Source organism: Populus nigra, chromosome 1 (genome assembly GCF_951802175.1).
Source record: "Populus nigra chromosome 1, ddPopNigr1.1, whole genome shotgun sequence".
NCBI classification, from domain to species: Eukaryota; Viridiplantae; Streptophyta; class Magnoliopsida; order Malpighiales; family Salicaceae; genus Populus; species Populus nigra.
Genome location: NC_084852.1, coordinates 43947944 through 43968926, shown reverse-complemented (window position 1 = coordinate 43968926; position 20983 = coordinate 43947944). Strand labels below are relative to the sequence as shown.

At 36.1% G+C, this 20983-nt stretch overlaps 3 protein-coding genes and 1 pseudogene across 17 annotated transcripts; 1 reads left to right on the top strand and 3 right to left on the bottom strand.

Moving 5' to 3' along the window:
• Positions 1–872: 872 nt before the first annotated feature.
• LOC133691327 (pentatricopeptide repeat-containing protein At3g57430, chloroplastic) lies at positions 873–3855 on the bottom strand. Its single transcript, XM_062111784.1, has one exon. It carries the CDS (start codon positions 3706–3708, stop codon positions 1048–1050), a length of 2661 nt encoding a protein of 886 aa, XP_061967768.1. The 5' UTR covers positions 3709–3855; the 3' UTR covers positions 873–1047.
• Positions 3856–6470: 2615 nt separating this feature from the next.
• Positions 6471–14194, top strand: LOC133680035 (pentatricopeptide repeat-containing protein At4g20090-like). 13 transcript variants are annotated; one of them, XM_062102898.1, is made up of 5 exons: positions 6471–8660; positions 8857–9020; positions 10503–10632; positions 12429–12467; positions 12561–14194. In XM_062102898.1, exon 1 carries the CDS (start codon positions 6638–6640, stop codon positions 8648–8650), a length of 2013 nt encoding a protein of 670 aa, XP_061958882.1. In that variant the 5' UTR covers positions 6471–6637; the 3' UTR covers positions 8651–8660; positions 8857–9020; positions 10503–10632; positions 12429–12467; positions 12561–14194. The 13 variants fall into 13 exon arrangements, with proteins under 13 accessions (XP_061958882.1, XP_061958859.1, XP_061958894.1 ...); XM_062102875.1 differs by adding an exon at positions 10718–10759 and having other exon boundaries at positions 10836–14194; XM_062102910.1 differs by lacking the exon at positions 10503–10632.
• Positions 12393–13900, bottom strand: LOC133680098 (cationic amino acid transporter 5-like; annotated as a pseudogene).
• Positions 14195–15408: 1214 nt separating the features above from the next.
• Positions 15409–20779, bottom strand: LOC133693935 (uncharacterized). Of its 3 annotated transcripts, none has more exons than XR_009842206.1 (11): positions 20138–20703; positions 19972–20028; positions 19807–19869; positions 19647–19715; positions 19392–19484; positions 17853–17957; positions 17707–17784; positions 17096–17224; positions 16316–16421; positions 15741–16029; positions 15409–15638 (listed from the first exon to the last, which is right to left on the bottom strand). XR_009842206.1 is itself a non-coding variant. In XM_062115326.1 (11 exons), the coding sequence occupies exons 2-11, from the start codon at positions 20243–20245 to the stop codon at positions 15839–15841; spliced, it is 999 nt and encodes a 332-aa protein (XP_061971310.1). In that variant the 5' UTR covers positions 20246–20262; positions 20725–20779; the 3' UTR covers positions 15409–15838. The 3 variants fall into 3 exon arrangements, 2 of the variants coding, with proteins under 2 accessions (XP_061971310.1, XP_061971316.1); XM_062115326.1 differs by adding an exon at positions 20725–20779 and having other exon boundaries at positions 15409–16029; positions 20138–20262; XM_062115332.1 differs by lacking the exon at positions 15409–15638 and having other exon boundaries at positions 15871–16029; positions 16316–16413; positions 20138–20705.
• Positions 20780–20983: the final 204 nt, after the last annotated feature.

The window sequence follows — 20983 nt, the reverse complement described above, 5'->3', positions numbered from 1 at the left end:
TTATTTATTTATTTAATATTAAATAATTATTTTTAATTTGGGTTTGTTATGGCCCGTTAGATATTGTTTATGAGTTTATTTCATTATTGAACTTATATTAGTTGATTACTAGTTTAGGCCTATTAGTTTGTAACCCAAAAGAGATTTATTAGGGTTAGTTAGATGAAACTATATTATATATTTTAGTTGCAAATTTCAGAAGCAAGTTGAAGAAAGAGTTTTATTTTTGTTTGTTTGTGGCAAAATAATTTTTCTTTATAGAGCCAAATATCATACATTGATTTATCAAAGATTAACTGGTTTCATGATATCATTCACATATTTAGGTTTTTAGATTCAAAGTTATCTCTGAGTTCAAGTTTTTTTAAAAAACTTTTAGTTCTTATATAAATAATTATTTTTAAATCAAGATTCTATCAAATATAATTTTTAATTTTTCAGGTTGTTATGTATTTTGTTAAAAGTTACTCAACCATGATCAAGAATTCCCAACAATTCCCCTCCCTTCTTTTTCATCAACTCCCCTCCCTTCTTCTTGATGGAAGACTTGCTGTGTCTCCTGAGACGCATAAAGTTCCGCACCTTTGGATAGCTATAGCTCAGTAAAATTTAGTAGTTATCATGCTGATTTTGATACTTATGTGAAAAAAAAAAAACAGCTGGATCTTCATTAGAAATACCAGATTGAAGCTAGGCTCAAGATCTGCTGGTAGATAAAAATTTGATGTGTGAGATTCGTATCTCCAATTTTTTGTTGTCAAAGCTCTAAACGAGTTCCCTTCCAAATGGAGAAAGGAATAGAAGCAAAACCCAAAAATTTGATAACTCACTAGAATATCTGACATGTCTTGAGGAAGAATTAAAACTACGGATTTAGTGTTTGATTTTTCTTCTCTATTTCACAATTTTTCAATATTGATGAGGATACAATAAATTTTAGTTAAAATATCAATATCAGAGCGGGGAAACCAATGAGAATATCTCGTTGTACAGGTACAGGATTGTCGGGATATTTTGGCTCCTATAAAGCTGTTTCAAGTCGTTTTTTCACCAATAATCGCCGCAAGAACAAGTTCCATCCTTGAAATGATGGAACCGCCTCGCATCTCTTAGGATGATTTCTCTGTCTTCTATCTTTGAGATAAACTTAGAAGCAGTATGGCAGTCATTGCAGACTCTAAGGTTCTTGGCAACTCTAATAGTAGTTCCAGGAGGAGTGTTGAGTATGCCAAAAGCTATTGCCAGTTTCTCACTGTGCCCACAAAGTATAGTTTCTTTCTCGTCCTCGTCAATATCGTGGAGTACACAAGCAGTATCAGGCACATAACCCTCCTTTTTCAACCTTTCTGACAAGGTCTCCAGAAAATCGTGGAGCTTCTCACTTTGTGGATGTGACAAATCCCCAGCCAAAAACTTATGCACCTCATCACCAGACTCAATCCAACTGCAACCAGGTTCTTTCTTCACACCCATTGCCTTCATCCTCCTCCTAAGATTCATTGCTTTATCCCAAAGTCCAGCAGATGAATATATATTAGAGAGTAGAACGTAGTGGCTAGCCACATCAGGTTGCAACTGAAGGAGATTTTCAGCTGCAATTTCCCCAATTTCAATGTTATGGTGGATCCTACATGCTCCGAGCAAGCTACTCCATGCTCCAACTTTGTCAAATCCAGAAGGCATGGTATTGACAAGTCCATATGCTTCCTCCACTTTACCTGCTCGACCAACCAAGTCCACAATACAAGCATAGTGATCAGGTGCAGGTTCAATCCCATGTTCGTTTTTCATTTTATGGAACAAGCTCAGGCCCTCATCCACCATCCCTGAGTGACTACATGCGGCAAACAATGCTATGAAAGTAACTTCAGTAGGCTTTACTTCCCCACCTTTGGCTCCTTCCGCCACCATATCTTCAAATAGCTCCAATGATTCCTTTCCTTTCCCATGCATCCCATAAGCCATGATAATTACATTCCAGGTTATGACATTTCTAATAGGCATTTGATCAAATACTCTTCTAGCTAAATTTAAGCAGCCACATTTAGCATACATGTCAACTAATGCACTTCCAACAGTGACTTGTGATGCTAACAAATTTCTAATGGCATAAGCATGGATTTCTTTCCCCTTTGCTAAAGCTGATAGGGAAGCACAACCAGGAAGGACTGTCATCAGAGTTATTGAGTTAGGTTTGAAAGGAACTTGTTTTTCGTCATTGTAATCACCATCATACGTGGACTTTTCTTCTATTCTTTGCATTTCATGAAGCAGAAGAAGTGCATCACTAGAGCGTCCACAAATCACATAACTAGTGATAATTGTATTCCAAGAAACTATATCTCTATCCTCCATGCTATCAAATATTCTTTTTGAAGTTTTTATGTCCCCCATCCTAGAGTACATATCTATTAGAGCATTTTGCACATATCTATTTGTCTCCAAACCCCTCTTTATTACATATCCATGTATACCTTCTTTTCTTGAAATTCCTTCACAGCGCACATAAGCAGGCACGATACTTGACATTGTGGTTGCATTTGAATAAAGTCCAGCAGCAGCTTCCATTTCAATGAAGAGCATCAATGCTTTCTCATCGTGCTCACTTTGTGCATAACCAGCAATCATAGCATTCCAAAGACCAATCTTCCTGTCCAAGACACCATCGAAAACTAGACGTCCACTTTCAACCTGTCCACAATTGCAATACATGTCAACTAATGCACTACCCACGAAAGAATTCTCGATCACGTCATCAGTTCTCAATGCATAAGCATGAATTTCTTTCCCAGTTCTTAACAGGTCCAAGTGGGAGCAAGCAGGAAGAACACTCGCAAAAGTGACCCCATCTGGTTTAACTCCCTCAAGAACCATAAGCCGCAAGAACATTAACGCTTCCATAAACCGCTCATTTTGCGAAAACGAACTTATCATGCTGTTCCAAGTAACCAAATCACGGTCCTCAAACAATACTAGTAAACTTTTTGCATCATCAAGTCTTCCTAGTTTAGCATACATAGCCATCAAAGCATTGTTTGAAAATGTTCTCCAATGACCCTTTCTAAAACAACACCCATGAATTTGCTTGCCAAGCCACAAGCCATCGCGTTTGCACAAATTAGAACAAGCAAGCGCCATACTCACCAAAGTAAACGAACTAGGCTCGAATCCCTCCATCAACATCAATCTGAACGCCTTTATTGCAACCTCCCATTCTTCAAACCGACACAACGCAGAAATAATTGAATTCCAAGAAACCTGGTCTCTCTCAGTAATTCTGTCAAACACTTTATAGGCATCACCTAAACCTCCGCACTTACCATACATATTCACAAGGGTATTATCTATAGTCACAGACGAGAACGACCCGTACCCGAATTTGAAAACATGGGCATGAATCTGTTTCCCTAAATACATTTCCTGAATCCCTGCCACGGCCTTCAAGACTGCCGGGAAGGCAAAGTTATCAGGCGAAACACCCGAACCAATCATTTCAATGTACGTAGAAATGGCTTCACGGAATAGATTAGAGCGGGATCTGGAGCGAAGGGATTCAATCCATGAGGCTTGAGAGTGTGATATGGAAATGGGTTTTGGAGAAGAAGAGGAAATGGGAGGCTTCGTAGGCTGCTGGTGGGAAGGAAGAGAGGTTGACGGACTGAAAGGAAGAGAGATTGGGGAAAGAGGGTGCTGAGTGTAGGTGGACATATGGTAGTTATTTCAGTTAAGGAAGAAGAGTTTGGAGGTTTTTCAAGATTTTCTCTTACATGACTCCGAGGCATTCGTATGCTAATCCGAACTGCTGAGGATTGAGGAAGCTGTCCGTCCATAAACCAATCCCATGGTTTCGATTGCGACACGTGACAGCCTGGGCAGAGATGTTTCTGTTTATTTACTTACAACATGTTTTTTTAAAGTGTTATTTAAAAAAAATATTTTTTTATGTTTTTAAATTATTTTAATATATTAATATAAAAAATAATTTAAAAAAAACATTATCTTAATATATTTTTAAATAAAAAAATACTTTAAAAAATAATAATAATTATATTTTTAAACACCTCTTTACCAGCAAAATAGATATAACTAATTATCTATCCTTGTTTTGCCATGAGTTATATATAAAAAAAAAAGTTAACAAAAAAAAAATGCATGTTTCTTAATAGCAAGGAAAGTTATGATTGTAAATTCAAAATTTGAAACGAATGTTTAACAAAAATAACTAAGGCTTTTGTACATCAATAAATGTTAATATTATTAATTATAACGTTATTTTTAAACCACTTAAATAACTAATATATTCTGGTCAATTTAATGGTCCAGCTATAATGTCAAAATACTAAAAAAAATTGACTTTAAAAACTCGTTTTTAACTAATTTTTCATTTTAAAAACACTTTAAAGCCTTAAAAATCTCATTTATAATTTTAAACTTGAAAAAAATCGGTTTCAAAATACAAAATCAACTTTGTTCTATAAAACTTTCTTTCTCTATAAAAAAACAAATGATATCTTGTCTGTTACAATAAATGCCTGTCGTTCATAAACTCAGATGCCGACCACGGTGATTGGAAAATCATGTCCAACTTTTTGAACTTATTTTTCAACCAAATTTTCATTTAAAGAACACTCTAAAGACCTTAAAAAAACCCATATGAAAAATCGGATTTCAAAATGCAAAATCAATTTTATTCCATAAAACTTATGAGACCCTAATTTATTTTTTTAGACAGGACGAAGGCCAAAGAATACATAAAAGGAAATCATTTAGTCTAAAAAGGAACTCATTAACATTAAATATATATATATATATATATATATATATATATATATATATATATATATATATATATATATATATTTGTGGCTAGAATCTGATTTTCAGCCAACCGACAACACTTTTTCCTTCACTATTTTTCAATAGTATTTTCTCTTCTATTTGAAATTAGAGACATAAAAATAAGAAAAATAAAGCTTTGAATTAAAATAAAACTTTCCAAAAATAAGGATTGTAATAGAAGAAAAATGAAAATAGGAGGATCAAAAGGAACTTTGTAGCATTGATTTTAGACTAACCATGTCAATTTGCCATGCTTTACACTTTGGTCCTATATATCTTAATTGTGTTTTTCTATGATAGATCATAAGAAACCAATTACTAATTTGATAAAAAAAAAATGCAATCGAAAAATAAATCGAGATTAATAATAATAATAATAAAAACGTTGTGTGAATCCATATTTTCCAAACCTTCTAATGTTTCTTCTAACAATAACTAGTAGTGATAATTCCATAAGGTTCTGATGGAGTTCGGGGAGCCAATTTGTCCTTCTCAGTTCTCCCTCCTGTAGCATTCCTCGAGTGTTGAAAAAGGCAAAAACAAAACCTTCGGAAAAGGTAGGAATTGCAATTGAATCAGATGTTCGTCATTCAGAAACTGAGGAGCTTTCTCATCGCTTTGACAAATTAAGAGCTTTTTATAGGATAAAATCACGAAAATTTCCTCATAATCATGTCATTAGCCCACTACCTACAAATAATACAGGGAAAATTGTGTAAAATAAATTAAACTATAGATATGAATTAATACGCGTGCATTAAAATTCGAGTTGAAAGTATAATTTTTCAATAATTGATAGATAAATGCAATATTAACTAAATTATAGGATGGCCAGCATGGTTTTTTCATAAAACAAATATAATTTTTTTTCCCGAAAATTAAGACGATGAACTCAATGCAAAACAACAAATGAACTTAACATTGTCCGAAAGAAAAGTGAAGAAACAAAGCTACACAAAATCAATTATTTGGTATTTGGTCACCAGATTCAAACCATAGGTTAGGTTATCATTTATAAGAAGTAAGATTTTTATAAATCTTTTTAATTCTAGCAAATACACACACACGTTGGGATTTACCATTAATGGACAACCTACCCTAAGAAGTAGGGTTACCATTTGTCAATGGTAGTTGCACCCACCATTGACAAATGTATCAACCCATGTGCAGCTGTTGTTGTTGAAGAAGAGGAGTCACCATACTTGCCTATAAATAGGCATACGTGAGAGAGCACAATTACAAAAAAGGGGTGAGAATGTGAAGAGAGTAGAGAGAAAGTGAAGAGTTGCAATGATAGCAGCAGCAGCTTTGCTGCCATTGCAGCAGCTGCAAGTGCAGCAAAGAGAGCTGGGAGTTGAGTTTGAGTGAAGTGATCCTCCTCCTCCATGTATTTGTATTGTTTCCTTTCTCTATCTATAATAATATAGACTCTCTCCCGTGGATGTAGGCGGTTTTGCCGAATCATGTTAAATATTGTGTCAGTGTGCTTAGTCTCGGATGAGCAAAAATCAGTACACCACCGGTCCGCGCATGGGGAAGCTGGAATCCCAACAATATATATATATATATATAATAATTCTTATATAATAGTCTTGAATCCACACATTTAACACAATTTAAATATTAGAAGGATGCGATTTTTTTTTTAATTTTTTGTTTGTGAATGCTACAATGAACGTGCTGTTTACAACCCTAGCATGAATGACCGAGAAAACCCTCGAAACTCTCTGTAACAAGACACAAGAGTTGAAGAGACGTTTCACAAACCGCAAAACCAAAATACCGCCCTTTCAACTCCATGCCCAAATGCCAACCATTCAACACCAACTCCATCCTCAAGGCTCTCAACAACTTGTTTTCGTTCCCAAGTAAGTTCCTTTCTCTTTCTATGCACTCTAACTTTTCAGCTCATGCCATTCCATCCACCAAAACTATTGAAACTGAACCCCTAAACCACACTCAACACTGTAACACCACTGACCAAGAAAATGCCATTGAACCTGACCCCCCAATATCTGATAAGATATTCAAGTCGGGCCCCAAAATGGGTTCTTACAGGTTGGGTGATTCAACCTTTTATTCCCTCATTAATAACTATGCAAATCTGGGCGATTTTAAGTCTTTGGAGAAGGTTTTGGATCGAATGAAGTGCGAAAAGAGAGTGATTTTTGAGAAATGTTTCATTGTTATCTTTAAGGCTTATGGGAAAGCTCATTTGCCTGAAAAAGCTGTTGACTTGTTTGATAGAATGGCTTGTGAATTTGAGTGTAAAAGAACTGTAAAGTCTTTTAATTCGGTTCTTAATGTGATTATACAAGAGGGTTTGTTTTATCGTGCTTTAGAGTTTTATAATCATGTTATCGGTGCCAAAGGTGTCAGTATATCCCCTAATGTACTTACTTTTAATTTGGTTATTAAGGCAATGTGTAAGGTGGGATTAGTTGATGATGCGATCCAGGTGTTTAGAGACATGACGATTAGGAAATGTGAGCCTGATGTGTACACTTATTGTACATTGATGGATGGACTGTGCAAGGCGGATAGGATTGATGAGGCAGTTTCGCTGTTGGATGAGATGCAAATTGATGGTTGTTTTCCTAGTCCTGTTACGTTCAATGTGTTAATCAACGGTTTGTGTAAGAAGGGTGATTTATCACGGGCCGCGAAGCTTGTAGACAACATGTTTCTTAAAGGATGTGTTCCTAATGAAGTAACTTATAACACACTTATTCATGGTTTGTGTCTGAAAGGGAAGCTGGAAAAGGCAATTAGTCTTTTGGATCGGATGGTATCGAGTAAATGTGTGCCTAATGTGGTCACATATGGGACAATCATTAATGGACTTGTTAAGCAAGGAAGAGCTCTTGATGGGGCTTGTGTATTGGCTTCGATGGAGGAAAGGGGGTATTGTGTTAATGAGTATGTTTACTCAACACTAATTAGTGGGTTGTTTAAAGAGGGGAAATCTCAAGAGGCAATGCATTTGTTCAAGGAGATGACAGTAAAAGGATATGAGCTCAACACCATTGTATATAGTGCTGTTATTGATGGTTTATGCCGGGATGGAAAGCCAGATGATGCGGTGGAAGTTCTTTCTGAGATGACTAATAAGGGCTGCACACCTAATGCATACACCTGTAGCTCGCTGATGAAGGGATTCTTTGAGGCAGGTAATAGCCATAGAGCTGTTGAAGTGTGGAAAGACATGGCAAAGCATAATTTTACTCGGAATGAGGTTTGTTACAGTGTACTCATTCATGGGTTATGCAAGGATGGGAAAGTCAAGGAGGCTATGATGGTGTGGACACAGATGTTGGGCAAAGGATGTAAGCCTGATGTTGTGGCTTACAGTTCAATGATTAATGGCCTTTCCATTGCTGGCTTAGTAGAAGATGCTATGCAACTTTATAATGAGATGCTTTGTCAGGGACCTGATTCTCAACCAGATGTGGTCACATATAACATACTATTGAATACATTGTGCAAGCAGAGTAGCATCCCTCGTGCCATTGATCTTTTAAATAGCATGCTGTATCGGGGATGTGATCCTGACTTGGTTACATGCACCATATTCTTAAGAATGTTGAGAGAGAAGCTGGACCCACCTCAGGATGGGAGGGAGTTTCTAGATGAGCTTGTGGTTCGTCTTTTAAAGCGACAGAGAGTTTTAGGTGCATCTAAAATTGTAGAAGTGATGCTGCAAAAGCTTTTGCCACCAAAACCCTCTACTTGGGCACGAGTTGTCGAAAATCTATGTAAACCTAAGAAGGTTCAAGCGGTCATTCAGAAGTGTTGGAGCATCCTGTATTAATGATTCATTGGTATGCTTATTACTGCTATCATACTTCAACCTGAATTGAGTATGATATATATTTTTTTTAATTTGGCTATCAAACCTTAGGTATTCTAATTCTGATTGTAGTTTTACAATATATGCTTCTGCATGCATGTGTGTGAGCGTGTTGAATGCATGATCATTCATGAGCATTTAATACTAACCTATTTTCTTGCTAACAGGGTTCTCTGTGACGTTCTTGTGAAGCTCATATGATCATAATGAACCTCTAGCTTATAGAGCATAGACTTCTGTCACAATTATATGGAGTGTGTGACCAGGGCAGGTGTTGGTGAATACGAATTTGAAACGAACTGTTGGAGGAGTTGAGTACATTGTGTTTGAGGTACGTAACTATATGTTTCTTCAAATATGTTTTTATTTATTTATTTTTTTCTTCTTCTAGTAAGTGCTTTTGGTTCTTGTCAATATTCATAACACACAAGTTGGTCTACTGGGGAGGGAGGGGTTGGGGAATGCATCCTTCAAAGAAAAGGAAAGAAAAATTAAGATAATAGAGTTTGCCAATCCCTTTGAATTTCAGCTAGGAAACACCACTGGAAGTCCCTGAATGCAGTACCCTGAGTAGAGGCCAAAACACCTTATCTCATTGTTGTTTCCCTTGAAAGCGAAAAAATCCATGAAAAATTCAGAGTTCTGCTCCAACCACATCCGCCAAAGAACTTCAAATACAGTGTATCTCTACAGGGGCTTATGATGTTTCTTTGTCCCAAAACCTGGAAAAGACATTACTGAAAGGTCCTATACTTGATCAGAGATCACCAACATCCCTGACAAACTGAGGAAAGATATGCTACATATCCCTAGCGTTTGGACAGTGCAAAAAGAATTGCTCTGTGTCTGTCACATTATTATTTTTGTATAACACACATATTAGTAGAAAATTACATTATATGGCCTGTTTCAAGCAGATATCATTGGTATTAGTTCTATGGTCTGCATCATCCAAGTGAAGGCCTTGACTTCGTATAAAAGTTTGGTTTTCCATATACAAGTGCCCAGAGGGAAACAAAGGCAAGACGAGCCTAAGTGATGAAAAAAAAAAAAAAAAATGGCCGGAATATTACCAAAACTCTGTTATGAGGTCTTGAAAAAAAATAAAAATTGGGGAGTGGAAGCAACAAAACGAAATCCTATAACATGAGTTGAGGAGTAGAAGCCAACAAATTAAATCCTCCCATTTGGGTTTTCAGAAACATGGCAGCCACGATATTACCCCTGCCATGTTGCAGAGAAAAGGTGGCAACAACCAAACTAGGGTGGCCATAAATATGGGGAAATACAATGGAGAAAGAATACACCTGTATCCACTGTTCATTCTATTAGATAATATCTAAACCGGTAGCTAATTAAAATTTCATTAGAGGAAATTGCTGAGGATACCTGTGAAAGAACTTAAAGGACTCCAGTTTGGCATTTGAGCCACTTGATTGAAGACCAGGCTTACAATTAATTACCTCTCCCGCTTAGCTGCAAAAAATCTCCTTTTTTCCCGATTAAGAGCCACAGTAAACCTTCTAACTGATCAAAAGGATCCTATAATTTTCAGTTCTCCGAAACATTAAATGTTTGGCGTAATCTAACCGTCTAGCTACTATTACAAGAATATTAAACAAAGGCATATAATAATGACAAATGAGGGCAGGCCACCCCAAAAGAGAAAAATGCACTTTTCTTCCAATTGTTTCTGCAGCTAATAGAAAATTAATATGACATAGATATTCTTTGCAAGGGTTTTGTGCTTAGTTTAAAAGCCACCATAGATTTGAATATCATTTGGTCTCCTGATGAGTGACATTTGGCCCAGGAAGCTTGGTTTTAAATCAAAAGCTCTTTGGAAGCGTATGCGAATATTTTAATTTTGGAGATAGATAATCACCGGAGACAAGTTGTTGGTTTGAGCACTGAGAGAACTGGATGAATGTTTAAAGTGGCAGGTATTATGCTTTCTCCGGCAAACATCTAGAAAGACTTTCATAGTTGCTAATATGTATCTAAATTTTATGGATTTTGATATTGAAGTTAGGGAGACCCTTCTCCGGCATCAGGAGATCATATTTCATGGTGGGTTGTTGGGTGCTTTATGCAAGTGCAATGAAGATAATGTTTAACCAACCTTTTCTGTTTGGCTTTGTTCCAGAGGAGGTGCAGTCTTTTGTGTTCTTGAACTTTTGGAACTGTTTTGATGATGCTTAGGATGGTTCTTGTGTTGCTGATAAATAGCTGGAATAGAAGATTTGGGGGGACAAATTAGTCATAAGATTTGGGAAATCTTGAGGTGGTCGAATGGAAGTATGGCTTTTCTGAGGACCTGGAGCTTCCTTTTCATAGGATTGAACCTCCTATCTTGGGATCTTTTTCTCCAGCATTGGAGGCTTTTCCCTGAATATTGATGTTCTTTAAGTTTTGGAGTTGTCAGAAGCTATTTTTATTTCTTGTCCTTTTTTTGCTCTCATCATTTTGTGGTTAACGTACTTTCTTTGGCTCTTTTGTCTATACTTACAGATGCTGGTTATTTACTCTCACTTCTGATTATTTTTTTAATGCTCATCGTTAGAAATATGGGTTTTCCAATTTTATTTTTGTATGCTAGTGTGCCTTTTAATCACTGTTTGTGGAAATGTTCAAGAGTGGTTTGTCTTCCTTTTCTTCTTTTTATCCCCTCATGGTTACCTGCTCTCTCTTATGTAATGCCCTTACGCTGGTTAGTTTTCTCTTGCTTTTATTTATTTCATACCCATCATCAAACAAAATAAGACTTCTCCAAGGATAGTTTTTACCCCTGTGCCCTTTTAATAGTTGCATACAGAAAATGCTTTTAGTGAGAAATTTGTGCTTTCTGTTTGCTTTCTTGTGTTCAGTTTGGTCACTTAGAATACTGAATAGAAAAGCCTGAAATTGAAGATTTCCAATCTCTTGTAAGTGGATAGAAATATGAAATCTAGGACATTACAAGACAAGGCACAGGGAAACATTTTGGAAGATATGTGATTTGCAAGCCACATTGCTGCTTTTTATCTAAAAGTTGATACATTAAAATGTTGTCAGTTATCTTTGATCAGCTCAAGATGTCATAATTTTAAATTGTAGTTGCAGGACTGAGACTTTGCAGGTGTTACATAATGATTGCGGCTATGGTTGTCATGAATCATTTGTAATTCTTAATAAATTTTAGCGTGCATGCTTCTTTAATAGTTTCACAATAGATGTACAATAATAACACTTCTAGTAGCTAAATATCATATAAGCAATGCATTACAACTATCAAAAGAGTGAAAAAGTGTGAAACCATGAACTTGAAATGCAAAAAATCATATTAGTATTTAGTAAGTAGACTGTTATCGACCCATTATTTTCACAAATAGCCTATAATGGCCGTTACCGGACATTACATGAGAACATTATGGCCATTTTTCTTGTGAATTGCCAGTAACAGCTCTATGACATCGAGTGATGGTAATGGGGCTCTCTGTCTCCGTATGGCTGTTAAATTTATGCAAGATGGGGCAAGGATGCCAGTTATTTTACAGGCTGGGTCTGAAATAATTCTGCATAGATGCTGCTCTGCTCTGTTATTCTTATTTTATTCAAAATAAACATGATCGTTTATATACTAATATCAGGACGCATAATATTTGGTTTGGTAACTTAAGGATGAAGAAGATGATTTTAAGCTCCTTCTCTTGCAATCTTATCTTCATATTTCTTCTGTTGATTCTGCTTTGTGATGCAGATGAGCCATATCATTAGAATGGAGACCAAAGAAGACATGGTAAATTAGCATTACCACTGTACAAATACCAAATCTTTCAAAAGCCTTCGCGCCCAAAGATCCCATTAGAAAGATGTTTATTGCATTTGACAGGGATGGAAGCCATGGAACAAGTGGAACCCCAAAGACTTTCTCTGTTGATGTAACATCATGGATAATCCAATAGTCCTCAAGAACCAAAAAGGAACGATTACAGCATATCCAGCCTAACCATTGGGATTCAATCCTCTGTAAGCAGAAATTCCCATGGACAAAGCAATAATGATTAGCAGGAAGAAGACCAACTTCAAGAGGTTTATTTGTGGTGTGATTTCTCTGACATAGTATCTCCTCACAAGTAATGCAGCAGCCATCATCATGAAGATAAATAGGGTGCTTTCTGACAAAAAAATTACCAAGACATCCAGGCTTGAGAAAAAAGCAATGAGAGCACTTGAAATGGTGATAAGAAGTGTTGCATTTATTGGTGTTCTTGTCTTTGGTTGGACAAGAGCAAACCATGGAGGGATCATGTGGGCTCGTGCAATATGAGTAGTACACTGCTTGTCCAGGCGCCCCTGCCAGAAGGATGTCCCCTTGAGGGCTCCAAGTGCTACTAGTTACTTAGCCCAGTTCATTCCTACACTCTGAAATGCAACAGAGTAAGGCCCGTCCGGGTCATCTCTATCTATTTTTGTATCATACTTGGTGAAAGTGCCATTAAGCAGTATATAATGGTAATGATTGACATGGATCCAAGTACTCCTAACAGTATGTGTCTTGATGGGTTCCTTGTTTCTTCTGCCATGGTGGCTATATTGTCAAAGCCTCCATAAGCGAAGTAAACAATTGCAGCTGCTTGGAATATCCCTTTCACCCCAAAAGGCAAAAATGGTTTCAGATTGGATGTATTGGCATGAGCAAACCTGCAATCTTGACAAATAAAATTACAGCAGTATTGAGTGTCGTTGCTATCCAATTGAACACTGAAGTTTCCCTGGTGCTGGTCATTGCAATTGTTGCAGCAATCACCAAAACTCGAACTGAAATTGGATCCAGGAGATTGAAACCTTCAGCTAGATTTGAATGGATGCGTAAAGAGTTGGAAGGACTGTCCAGAAGACTTGTGAAGTAAGAAGTCCATGCCCTGGCAACTGCTGCACTGCCCAGGATGCTTTCAAGCAATATGTTCCCTGCAGTTATGAAAGCCACAGAGTCTCCTAATTCAATTCTCAAGTAACCAAATGAACCACCTGCGACTGTGATTTCAACTGCAAATTCTGTGTAACAGAATACAGAGAGCATTGCTGAGACTTCAGAAGCAAAATAGGACAAGACAATGGCAGCTCCAGCATGTATGCAGGCCTCTTGTCCCGTGAGCACAAAAAATACCAGCTCCAATGACAACCAAATCCAAACCAGTTAAGGTCCCACCAAGTGAGGCAGCGTTTCATCTCAGTCTCACTCTGTTTCTGAAGCTCCGCAATTTCATTGGCATCATCTGAACAGCTGATGAAATTTTCCTTGAACTGGAAACATGTCTCTGACAATGCTGAATGGTAGTTGCCCCAGCTTTGGAAGGACTCTTCTGGGAAGAAGTCTTGTTTGCTAAATGTCCAATAACTTTTATGTTGAGTCTCACCACCAATTTCTCCCATGGAACCCATAATTATATTCTCGTGTGTCCTTAGTGAAGTAAACCGCAGATGATATAAGTTAAGCTTTTATGGGGACTGTTATCTTGTAAAGTAGTTTTCTTAAAATATATATATATATATATATATATATATATATATATATATATATATATATAAGAATAATGAAGTAGTTTTTTGATTTTTCATGCGAAGTGTTTTCCAATCTTTTAGACCAGAAAACACTTTCTTCTATCTAAAACTTACGTTTTTCTTTGACTAGAAAGGGAATTCAGTTGACTAATTTTTTACATTATAGCTAATAGTTTTCCGCAATGTAGCTAAACATGTGAAACTTTCACAGTGAAAGTTTAGAGTGCTTTTCAAAAAAACACTTTTTAACAAACAAACAAGTTCCAAGTGAACTTATGGTGTATAGATTCTACCCCCAATTAGCGGTCATGGAATCTAAGATTATGAGATACCTGAGCAGCAGCAGATGACTTGTCTGGTCTAATTTTAGGTGGCTCTTGGTTTTAGGCGTTCATAACTAAGAATTGCTTGAAACTACTTGAAAGCCATATTTGTAATAGGAATGGATTCTTGATTTGCTATTAAATGTGAAGATTCCATCTCCATCTCTTCTCAAATCTACATGTATTTATGTGCGTGAAACAACTTTCAAGGAATGCGGGGCCAATAAGTAAAATCTTCATAAAATCAAGTAACGAATTGCTTTACAAGCATGGAATAAAAAAAATGATATTTTCCAGTTGAGATGATCCTTTCATCTATTGGGTTGCACATTGCCTGATTACAAATCTTGAACGTAAAACCAAGCTCTGGCTGTTTTTGGCGTTCGCTGGAGAAGCGAGGATTTTGCGTGCTTGAAATTGCTGATAATCTAGATGGTGACAATTCAATGGTTTGCCCAAAATAAGTTTAGTGGATGCCTTATATATATTTTATGGGCTACCAAATACTATCCGGTATGAGAAAATGATGAAGGGGTGTGTAAAAATCAACATTCTATAAGAGCCCCGCTCTGTGACTCACCAGGAAGTTGATTGCTATTGCAAGTTCTACTGTTCGAGGATGATTCCTTCTATCACCTAGTGAACGTTTTTCTTCACGAGAACCGTATCGTCCGAAGGCAAATTTTACAAGCTGCTCAATCATTTCAATACTTTATTGAGATAGAGACAGGCGTAAGTCAGTGTTAGAAATACTGTCATGAACTGGTAGGTTTTCAACCCTGCCCTTGAGGCCAACTGCTATAAAGACTTCAATTGCAAAGTTCAGACAAGAATAGGAGAACAAAAAAAAAAGGGTTCGAACTATCACATGTTCTAAATACTATAATGATGCATAAGGCGATATACAAGTCAATACAAAACCTTCCTCTCCAAGAAAAAAGAAATTCAATAACAAGTGTAGCAAGGAAATAGTGAAATGCTCCTCTACAAAGTATGAAATAGATCAGCGATATAAAGCTTGTTCTTCTAGCTAAGTATCTATCCTTCATCTCATCTACGTATGGCCATTTTTTTTTATGGGACGCCCTCCTCGGTATAAAAGTAAAAATGCATATGCTTTCTACTCATCTGCTGCATAAGCTAGCGGCAATTTAGGCACCTGGGGTGTTCCAGCACCAGTGGGATTCCTCGTCAAGAAAATATAACTATTGACCTGGCTGAACTATTTCAGAGTATGCACAAAACTGGGGGGATAAGGAAATGAGGGGGAAGATGTGCTGCATCATGTCCAAGATTTCCAAGCCTTGCGCACTTTATTAGCAAGATATCTAGTAGCATTAATACCACCAGCAGCCAGGAAACCAGAGACAGCCTGCCTTGCACTTGAAACCATAACAGTACGCCTGATAATCCTCTGCATACTCCTGGCAGCCTCTTCTCTTGAACCAATCACGACTTCATGTAAAACTCGACCTGCAAAACTTATGTCAACGTTATTAAAACTGTCTAGTCCCCAAGTGGTTAAATGAGGAATTTTATGAGTCACCTAGAAACAATAATTGATGCAAGGCTTGGGCCAAGATATTTAAATCATCTTTTGAGTATGGTAATAATATTATGGAATTTGAGTATCACTCAGTTTATTTATGTTCTTTGAAAAATCCAGAGATGAAGATAAACAATTTGCATCATAGAGAAGTAACATTCAGTTTATCAAACACCCATACAAAACAAACAAACAAAAAAAAACCCATCATACCAGAATCCTTCAGCACTTGGATCTCTCCTAGCTTCATCCCCATTTTTCTTCTGACAAGGGGAGGAAGTGAATGAACTAGGGAATGAGTCCTTGATAAACTGCAGTCCTGGTTTTGAGAGAGATTGTATAAGAATTTCTAAATGGTGCTGAAAGATGACTATGTTAAAGCACATATAAACATGTATCCATAAATATCAGTGCTGCCAACAAATAAATGCCTGACTTGAGGACTACAGCTTTTAGCTTACAACAAAGGATCTACTAAAAGCTTACAAATATCAATTGACAGAGTAGTCAATCCAAACACATGTTAATGAGAAGTTAACGAGAATCATAACAATACATATGTTAAGGCATTATTTCAGGGAAAGCAGTTTAAATATCTAAAAATGCGCTAGAAGTTACAGCGTGTTACATTACTCAACTGTAAGAAAACGTTGGAAATATTACCTCTTCCAAAAATGCTGCATTATAAATAAAAGCCACTGATAACGAGTGCTGCCACTCATGTGAAATGATAGACAATGATTGAACTTCAAAATCCCAAGAGTGTATTATATGTTAATTCCCCAATTTAATGTTTCTTATTATGAGCTTTTGGTTCTCAAAAAGAAAAAAGAAAAGCCTTTCTGCATTTGTTAGCTGGATACACTGTGGCCATAGATGCATAATTATTGATTGAATGGCTATTACACTGTCAGTTCTCAAGAGAAGAGAACTGCAATGGAAGGTACAAAATCTAACAAGTTTTGAATTGAGAACATGAAAATTTGAATAAACCTGAGAGATAGTAGCCTGATGAGAATTAGGCAATGAGAATGTCAGTAACTCTTTAGCCTCGTATTCTTTTAGAAATGGTTTATACATCGATTGGAATAAACCAAACTGTCCTTCAACAATCCTCTTCACCTGCAGGTGGTTGCAAGCATGAGCAGCAGAAACTCCAAACCATCATAAGAAATGATCACCATTTGCTAACTTCAGCAGTGCAGGTTGTAAATCACAAATATCATAGAAACCACAAGAATTCAAGTCACCAACAATATCTACAAAAGTTAAATCAGTGGAAACACCAATGATTACAGCCAAACAACGTGATAAAGTAACCAGTAACATTTCATATAGATGAAATATAATAATGATTCATCATCAAAGACAAAAGAATTCTGATGCAATGGAGGTGGAACCTAGACCTCATAAATAATTAACCCATTATTTTGACAGTTCACGGTGAGTTAAATTAAATGATGTAATTGAGGAGCATAAGTAATGCTTAGTAGATCAAATCAGTTATTAAAAGTAGTTAATAAAACCAGCAATTATCATAAAATTTCAAGTGCACAAATTACGAAGCTTATCAGCACTATCAAAAAAGCTATAAGCAACTTTACCTTATTTTTATCCTCTGCAAAAAGCATGCGCAAGTCACCCATATATGAGAGGCTACATATTTTGGAGTACAAATCTTCCTGCATAAGCATGGAATATGTTGGGGATTCTATTAGCTCTATAATGGTTCACCAGTAAAGGAACAAACCTCGGTGAATTTGGATGGCAAAAGGAGAAGAGCAGCAGAGACTGCAGCCCTCAGATTGACAGAGTTTACATCTCCAATATCCAAATTATCCACAAGTATATGAACCTGTAAAAAAGAACTCAAAGAAATGTTGACATTTGTGAATGGAAAAACATAATTAACAGGCAAGGGATACATAGGAAGTATGAGACCTAATGCAGGCAAGGCTAACAAGAAAAAGCATAAAACAAGGTACACAGCTAAACATAAATTCTTATTGTTTTGATTAGAAGCAGACAATTTGAAAAGAGTATGTTAAAATGTATCTACCTAGTCTATAAGGCAGTGAAAAAATTAAATTTTCAGACATAGATATATTACTGGTCATGGAAGAATATCACAATTTGGTTTAACCAGAATAGCATATCATGGATCAGTTGCAAGTAGCACCAATTTGGGACTGTACACAAATCAAAATACCTAACCCAATTCAATAAAGCCCAAGTCCCAGACTAGCTATGGCTGGCTATATAAATCCCTTTTCTTCATTCATTATAATCTATATCATGAAATGGAAGGAGCTGATTTTACACTACCGTCAGCCAACTACAATCCTCCAGTTTTCCAGATAGCCAGAGACAAGAAATGAGAAAATTTGAGAGTAAAAAATATGCAAGCTCTAAGAATAACTTTGAGGCAAGGATTTAATTGGGCATGAAAAAGAGTAAGCATACCACTTAACAATTCTTAGGAAGAATTTAAAACTTAGAAAAAGAGTTGAAGATTTCTAAGCAGAAATATTTCAAGCAGTAAACATTATGCATGTCAAACACACAAAAGGGACTTTGATCATGAAAAAAAGTTGTAAATCAGCTCGTTGAAAGGATCTGGATAGTTTCAATGATCAAATGAACTAAGCCTGAGCTTGGTTTTAGGCTTTGAATTCTTATGGGGCATGGATTGAAACATGTAGAGTTTAGTTCATGACTTTCGAGCTTCAGAGCCTATATGCACTCTAGTATTCTAAGGTGTCATTTGAATATTCTTTTAAATAAGTGCTAAATAAACATGGAATATGCTCTTTCTATATCTAGCCAGTCCTTTAATGCAAATAGTTAATAATTTCTTCACAACGGTATTCTTATCACCATTTAAAACATTATCATACAAGTTGTTTTAGGTAGACTTTGCACTTTTGGAAGAAGCATCATTCTTCCTGCTATTTTCAGATGGAGACTACAAGGATAACATGAATATAACACAAGAAAATATAACATTGGAATTGAAATGACAAATTCACTCATTTAGCCTATTCTACAAATATAAAAAATTGAACCTAACTTCAACAGATTTTGGTTTTCTAACTCAATTCATTTCTGTTCTGTTCCAGACAGCAATATGAATCTGAATTAAATTCTATCTCAGTTCTTGTCTATTTTACAATGAAAAAAGTTCAATGTAACCTATCCAATAAGGTTCAGAAAAAACATTGAGCAAACAAGAAGAATATCCACAAAACAGACTAGAGAAGATAAGTATAAAATAATAGACAAGACGCACTGGTTTTTGTAGACGACCACACAAATAGAATCTCTCCCAATGCAGTACATCTTGAACCAAGTCATGCATCCTAACAACACCGTATTTGAGCATCTGAAATGAATTCATCAAACATTTTACAAGTTACTAGATAATACTGGAATAAGGATAACGTGACATGATCTAAAATGACATGCCAAGGGAAGGCAAGCTGAATATATAGTATCATGTAAGACCTGATTCCCTTTTCTAATTCACAGTATGCTTAGCAAATACCTTGTCATTCCATGTTACAAATGGATTAAAGTGCACTCCTACACCAATCTTATCTGCAACTTGAGTAATCTGAAATAATAAATAAGTTATAGTCCCAGGATTAACGCAGTAAAAAAAGGTGGAGGGGGAGAGGGAGAGGGAGAGGGAGAGGGAGAGGCACCAGTTTTGCACCGCCAAGGGGCACCATCCAGGAGGCATAGTGATCTTCATTCAATTCCATATTCTTGGAAGTGTGATAACCAAAAATAGAATGAGATATACAAAAATATCAGAACTTGAAAAGGAGAGACATCACTCTATATGTTTCTAAATAGTATAAATCTACCTCAGAATGCCATTGCTTGGGATCTGATACGCCAATAATATAATCTACCATGGATGACTACAAAACCAATAGTCACTAAGAAACAAGACCATAGATTTTGAAAATTTAAAGAAAGATGAAGCATAAAGAAAAAAATCAATAGAATTGGAAAAATGAAATCCAAAACCTTGTCGTTATTATTTGGATGGAGAGATGAGCCATAGACGCAACAAAATCCAACTGGGGGAAGAACCTTGAGAAAACTCTTCAGCTCGGCAATTTTGTCAATCTCCATAATGATTCTAGCGTTAACTGAACAAGTTTACAATAAGTACAAAATTGAAGGGGCAAGCTTCAACATTTTCATGACAGCAAGTTGCAACACTGGATTAACGCAATTGAAAGACATGAAAAAAATAAATAAATGCCAGAACTAGAGATAAATCTAATCAAGCAATGTCAAACACATTGAATCATTCTGAAAGTGGACTTAAAAATAAGCTTTCTTGAAATGGCCCATAAACCCATAAAGTCTATCTATCAAACCAAGGCCACTCATGCCCTTCGAAGGCCTTCACGTACATCATTTATACAACTTTACGATTGTGATTTTTTTGAGGCATTTTATCAGACATTTGATAGGCATGCCGAAAAAGCTCGATGTTAGAAAAACGTTATTGAAAATGGCTTTTTATTACATGTGACTGTAAAAAGGAAAGAACAGAGAGATACAGAATATGGAGTACGAAAGTAACACGAGCTGTCTTCACTTACCCGTTTTTCGGGAGGTACGGGGATGTTGTTTCTTGGTAATTAGGGTGTGTTTGGCATTGTATTATAAAAGTGTTTTTTTAAAAAATTAAATTTATATTTATATTTTTTGTTTCAAATTAATATTTTTTGATATTTTTAAACTATTTTTATGTGCTAATGTTAAAAATTATTTTTAAAAAATAAAAAATATTATTTTGATGTGTTTTGGAATGAAAAGCACATTAAAAAACAATCGTTATCATTCCCTATTTGTTTTTGC